At 48.1% G+C, this 6,738-nt stretch overlaps 1 protein-coding gene and 1 long non-coding RNA gene across 2 annotated transcripts in view; both read right to left on the reverse strand.

Annotated features, from left to right (window-relative positions):
* Positions 1-1,210: 1,210 nt before the first annotated feature.
* The window catches only part of LOC109518195 (uncharacterized), a 24,562-nt gene continuing 19,034 nt past the window's right edge, over positions 1,211-6,738 (reverse strand). Inside the window, exon 3 of the long non-coding RNA XR_002168686.1 lies at positions 1,211-1,287. This is a non-coding gene — a long non-coding RNA (uncharacterized LOC109518195). The remainder of the gene's footprint in view (positions 1,288-6,738) is intronic.
* rgma (repulsive guidance molecule BMP co-receptor a) overlaps positions 1,440-6,738 on the reverse strand; it is a 10,622-nt gene continuing 5,323 nt past the window's right edge. Inside the window, exons 4-5 of the mRNA XM_019873893.1 lie at positions 6,448-6,738; positions 1,440-3,098 (exon numbers count right to left, since the gene is read on the reverse strand). Coding sequence (XP_019729452.1) covers positions 2,430-3,098; positions 6,448-6,738 — 960 coding nt within the window. The 3' untranslated portion in view covers positions 1,440-2,429. The remainder of the gene's footprint in view (positions 3,099-6,447) is intronic.

The raw sequence follows: 6,738 nt of genomic DNA on the forward strand, positions 1-6,738 counted from the left end.
AAACATACATTCCATACAAAATATAGCACTGAAGCAACTTACGAACTGTCTCCTAGCATCCAGAAGGGGGCAGTAAAAGACTGATATCCATGCAACGTCACCACAAAGAGACAACGGTCACGAACAACACATTTTTCTTTTATTCAATAAATAATTGACATAAACAGCTGGTGTGTGTGTGGCACCACTTTTTTTATACATACAGTTTGATCTATTAGGGCATTTCCCGGCTGTTTTTATTATTATTATTTATTCCTTTTAAATTCCAAACGACAACAACAACACAAGAGCTGGATAAAAACATAAAGTGCGTTCATTTGGCAATCATGAGCAGCACAAAACACAAAAATTGAAAACTGTCTTGTGTGCTGTTCATATCTGCAAAAAATAAAAATAAAAAATAAAATATTTCACATTCACAGTTAGTCAAATTAACACACACACACACACACGCACACACTATATACAATATCACATCAGCTACTGTAAAAGTCACAATACAAACCACTTCTACAAACACAAGATTCAGATTCCACATTACAATCACTTAAATTGCGTCACTGCTGTCGACAAAGCACCCCAAAACAAAACAAACAAACAAACAGGCAGGCAGCAGTGACAAATACTTCAGTGTTAAAATCTAACAGAGATGAGTAATAGCACAGGTGAGAGCTCATGTTGAAATAGGGACTAAATGCTTGAGAAAGAGTGTCACTTTCAAAATGCTCTCAGGTTGTTCTCCGTACAGTCGTAAAGATGTTGGCACAGAAGCTTGTTTCTTTGGCAAAGACTCAAGTCCTCAAATCACTTCCGCATGAATGGTGATGTTGCATGATGCATTTCCTCAAATAGTGACGTCCGCTCCCGTACATGTCATTTTGTCATTGAGCTCCGCTAAAAAGAGACGTTCATTTTATATTTGTGGCCTAAACACAAGGGGTGCCAAACTCAAAGCCCTGGGGCACTCCACATCATTATAGGTAGTCCAATAAAAGTCGACGTAATGTTTCTTGACAGACTGATTTGTTTTCATTTTGGCGGAAATTGCAAATTTTCTCCGCTTTGCACAGCATCCCCCCCCAACCCCCACCCACAAAATTCCCTTAACATCAACATGAATTGAAAAATTGTTGGTTACTTAAATATTTACTTGCCAACATCTGCCGTGACTTGTGTTTTTTTTTTCAAAATACAATTCATTCTTAACAATACTCATCCCAAATCCACCCTGAATTTGAGTGTTGTTACTGCCCATGTAATAATTTGACAAAAGATTGACATGGTTTTCTGGGGTGGTGGCAGGGGGCTGAGGGGGGCTTATGTCCTGCACCCACAAGCACACTAAAAGTACCACTGATGCTAACAAACTGTCCTGCGTGCACACAAGCTGAAAAAAGGCGTCATTCATCTCCACAGCAAATGTCAGAACTGCTCTTCTTAGGCATCAAACACAAGGGTCTGACATTAACGGTGGCCCGATGGCCCTGGGCCACCGCGCAACTTGGAGACAGTAGATATTTGATCAATGACGTGATGGAATCAAGAAATTCTTGCAGTTTTACATGCAAAACAACCAACTACAAAAAAGTAATTTCTTCAAAAAGTCTTAAATAAAACACGCTAATCGTGAACGAATGGATCATCATGAGCGGACCCACATTGTCGGACATCGCTGTCATTTGAAGGTTGAGAATGACCGTCGTCACGTGCATTCTGATTTCCGTTATCCCACGTATGGCTACGCAATCTGTTAGCATGAAGTTAGACAAAACTGTATTGTTTGGTTTGAACCTTTTGGTATTTAAATATACAAAGTTGAATTCTTATTTTGTTTCATGTGCCAATTTTACAGTAAACTTGAACTGGCTCGAGGCAAGCTTGCTTTTGCCTTTTATTCAAAGTGATGTCATACAAAAGTCTCCCATTCCATCTTTACAAATGCTTAAAGTTTGTGGGAGGGGGAAAAACTACCTCCAAAAAAACATTTTCTATGGTGTATCCGGACCGCGAATTTGACCGATCGAGTGCAGGTGTGTAACGTATCGCCTTGATAACATCCGGTTCATCATATGTTATATGATGCGGCCATTATACACGGATACGCTTTCACAATCGTAGCGGTCCGATTTGGGGGGGGGGGAACCAAAACTACGATGAGGCCCGTGACAAAAATGACTTTGACGCCGTTTGTCCTTTTTTGGGGGTGCTTGGGTTCGATGGAGGATCGCCAGAAATCCATCAAAGGTCCCCCGCGGACTGCAGTCCATTTCATCCCAGGCGGACATTCCCAAGCCTTCTGAAGAAAACGTGAGCATACAGTCGCTAAAATTCCGGAATTCCAACGTTCCGGAAATATGTCGGAAAACCTCTGCTTCCGTTGCCGCCCTGCAAACGACACGGCGGTGAGAACGAGGACAACGTTCAAGTGGCTAAAGCGCAAGCGCGCAGCACAAGAGGACGGCCAGGAGGTTGAGCAGGAAGCGTTTGGCCGCCCCGTGCGTCGCGGCGCAACCGGAGAAGGCGCCCTTCTCGAAGATGTGATGGCGCTTGCTATTGGAGTGCAGCGTCTTCACGTCCTCCAGGGCGTAGTAGGCGGCCATGGTGAAGTTGATGTCCCCGGACGACAGGAGGTCAAAGACGCACGAGTGGAAGTAGAGATCCTCCACGGGCAGACGCTCCTTGCACTTGGCCTTGGCCGACTGGTAAGTGAACCTGCGGGTTCCGCCCGCGGCTTGGCTGCGCACCTTTTTGAAATCGATGCGCTGGTTGGCGGGGCAGCCGTGCAGACACAGATACAAGTCCTGGTCGTCGTCGTCGTCGTCGTCCTCCTCCACCGAGCGCACCACCTCCTCGGGCATGCGCACGGCGAAGGTCAAGTAGCGGCCCACCTGCCGGACCACCACGGTGGTGCCGATGTAGCGAGCCTGAATCTCCACGTGCTGTCCGGGAACCTTTTCGACGACGCGCAGGGCGTTGGCGCCGTGGCGCTCGCCGCCGTTCTTGGAGCCGTCGGCGAAGGCGGCGGGGAGCTCGTCCGTCTCGGCGTGATACATCTTCTGGTCCACGCACTCCTGGAAGTTCTTGAAGATGATTGTCAGCTGCAGACGACGAGGAGGAAAAAAAAAGCAGTTACTCGCCGGAGTTTTTCTGAGCAAGTCTTGCGATGCCGTATTTTCCACACTAAAAGCCGCACCGGATTATGAGGCGCACCTTCAATGAATGGCCTAGTTTGTCATTTTTTTCATAGATTGGACGCACCGCATTATAAGACGCAATCTACAATGCATCCACTAGATGGAGCTACGCTCAAGGTAACACCAACAGAATGATCAGATGTCAGTAAAACGCATTGATTAAAGCAGCGACACAGTTCACTTCACCAACAGCGAGTTATAACATTGGCTCGTTAACGTTGAACTCTCTCTTGCCGCTGCTCTATTTCCGTGTTCAACCGTGTAACTCGAACGCCTTAAGTTTGAACTCTGCGTTGTCAGCGTGTTTTGAGCAAGGAGCCATTTTGCGGTTGAAATATTACCGTAACGACCATACACGAGGCGCATCGGATTTTAAGGCGCGCTGTGAGCTTTTAAGAAAATGGAAGACTTTTAGGTGCGCCTTTTAGTGCGGAAAATACGGTACTTATACGGCACTTCGGGATGGGCGAGTACCGATACCAGGTATCGATATCGGGCGGATACCAGCCTTGTTTTAATAAGGTATCAGGCATTCGTGGGGGCTGTTGATGCCAGCCACCGAAATACAAAAGTGTGACGCTAAGTCAGTAGTTTGCGCTACACGCTGTGGCATTTTGACACGTAGGACAAGCAGCATTTGCGTCAGAAAGAAAGATCCTTGTTCATATTTTTTTTTTTTAATCGTTGTGTTCATGAACATTCCTACTTCCGCATTTTTCATGCTGAGCATTTCAAACATTCTCCACAGAGAGGATTGAGCTTTGGCTTGCAACACAAAGATTTTATTTTATTCATTTATTTTTTACATAATCGACCAAATGACAGCTCTAAACTCCCAAAACTCATTGGGGCATTCGTAAGCCAAAGTATCAATGTACTTCCCGTTAAGTCCCATCATTTAAAAATAATAATAAATAAATAAAAAACAAAAAAAACTTTGTTCACCTAAATTCTCTGATCGCACAAGTTCGTGATAGACTCCGGCATGTTTCAACTTGCGAAGGTTTGACAGTGGCGAGAGTGCGCCTGCGGAACTGTTTCAGCGGAATGTCATTTATTTTTTTTTGACGGGAAATTTGGAGTCCACATCAAAATACATTCGGCTGTTGAGAATCCACCGAAAATACGAGCGCCCCACTGAAAGGAAAAGTTCTTTCAATGTTTCTGTGCCATGTAGTCCACCCGGCTTCAGTGTCACATTTCAGCGAGCTCAACATGGGGGGTGTTGAGGGTGAGGCCAAGGTAAATGCCCCCCGCCTCCCCCGAAAAAAAAAAAAAAAAGAGTGAGAGAGAAGCCAGCAGCCTGAGCAGTGTGTAAAAAAAAAAAAAAAAAATCAGGCCTCAGTGCGCAGACACAAAGACGAGGCATTCATAGCGTCGCAAAGCCCGCCCGTGAACTCGCCAACGATGCTCCGGGGAGTGGCATCGGCGTCGGTGGGGGGGGGGCGCCGCGCAGCCGCGTGATACGCTGCAGCTTAGCGAGCCAGACGGGTCGCCGGGCATTGTGGCCGCGAGGACGCCGACGAGGGGCCGTCGCGCCGCGCGGCATCGGCTTACTGCAGAGATCGGAATAGGAAAAGCGAAAAGCCAGCTCCGGTGACGGTTATTCCACTGCAGTCGGCCAGCCAGACACTTTGATGTGCGCCGCGTTGCTAACGCCGATCTCTTAGCAGATTGTTTGCACAGGTGCCTTTGGCGTGCCGCCTTGTTTTCCCCCTTTGTCCGCACTCGAGTCTCTGCTCTGCTTCTGAGTAGCGCAGGGTAAAAAAGGGAATGACTTCAAAAGCTTAAAAGAGAAGCCTAAATGCGTCATTGAGTATCATTAAGACATTTTGTGAAAACGAGCTGGCCGCGCACGTGATTGAGCAAATTCGGTTCGTATAAAGTGCAAAGTCAACAAAGCGGGCAGTGATTGCCGTGAGAATGGCGAGCAACTCCCCGGAATTCGACTCGGGGACATTTCTCAGGCCGCTATTAAGCGCTGCGGAAATGATGACGAGCGCGGAGACGATCGAGCTTGGCGGAGAAATGCCCGCCAGCCTCGTGTTCGCTGTGTACTTGACGCCAAGGGAAAAAGTCAAAACGTTTCAAGATTTCATACGACCCACAAACTGAGAAGGCTCCCAAAGAGCCGAAGAGGGGATTTTCCGTGCCGGGCCTTTTTATGAACACCCACCGATTGTACGTTGGCCATTTTCAAAAGCGATTGCGCACATTTACTGAAAATTAAAACGAAGAGTGCCCTGAAGATGGAACCTGGGTTTATAATGATGTCATACCGGCTGTCAATTATTATTATTTTTTTAACGCCGATGCCCACAGTGGTCAAAATTCCAAATATTGGTACTACAATACATACAATCATTTCTCGACGTTCTATCAGAGATGGGCACTTGATGCTACATGTCCGCGACCTGGGCACCCTTCCGTCTCTGTAAAATGAAAAATATTTGGCAGCTGAATCGACGATTCAGATTTTCGTTGGTGAGCAGCTCCAAATTGAAAATTGTGCGGCTTATCTACGTCATCGGCATCGGCCGATCTGTAACGAAATCGGCAGCAGAAATCCCTGATGGGAATTCGCCTACTTTAAATCTGTTTAAAGTGCGCGGCCGCATTAAAAAATGATAACACGCCTGCTTTTACTTTTGCCCGTTCTTTGACACGTCGCGGCCCGAACCCGTAACCGAATTGGAATGAATTGATGATTGAAATGCGGCCCGATGGACCAGTGGTTAGCGCGTCGACCTCACAGTGCAGAGGTACCGGGGTCGATTCCAGCTCCGGCCTCCCCGTGTGGAGTTTGCATTTTCCCCCCGGGCCTGCGTGGCTTTTCTCCGGGTACTCCGGTTTCCTCCCACATTCCAAAAACATGCGTGACAAGCTGATTGAACACTCCAAATTGTCCTTAGGTGCGAGTGTGAGCACGGATGGTTGTTGGTCTCTGTGTGCCCTGCGATTGTCTGGCGACCGGTTCAGGGTGTCCCCCGCCTACTGCCCGAAGACGGCTGGGATAGGCTCCAGCGCCCTACAAGACCCTTGTGAGAATAAAGCGGATCGGAACATGAATGAATGAATTTGAAGAGGAATGTCCTTTTTGACTTAAGGGAGGAAAGTGACAAGTTTCTGATTCGTCAATGAAAATTGACAAAATCCTTGACAGATGAATCAACGGTTGGATTTGTTGCAGCCCTCGCTCGTACTGCAACTTGCGGACCACGAGTCGGCGAAGGATAAATGAGGTCCGGCTCACCTTGCTTGTGGCGGTGGCAGAAGATCCGGGCAGCACGGGGGTGTTGGTCACCTGGACCGACAGGTATTTGTTGTGAATGAGCGGCCAGGCGCCCTCCACCTTACACGTCTGGAAGTCGTCGCCAAAGGTTCTCAGGTGAGGGTCTCCGAAGAAGCCGCAGTGCGTGAAGTTGGGCTGCGCGGCGTTGCGCGGGAAGCCGCGCTCGTAGTGGCAAACCTCCGGGCCGTCCGAGCGCTCCTGGCTGTCGGGCGGCAGCGGCGGCGCCGCCGCGGGCGGGAGCGGCGTGCGGCC

The sequence above is a fragment of the Hippocampus comes genome, unplaced genomic scaffold (assembly GCF_001891065.2).
Source record: "Hippocampus comes isolate QL1 unplaced genomic scaffold, H_comes_QL1_v1.1 scaffold298, whole genome shotgun sequence".
Lineage (NCBI taxonomy): Eukaryota > Metazoa > Chordata > Actinopteri > Syngnathiformes > Syngnathidae > Hippocampus > Hippocampus comes.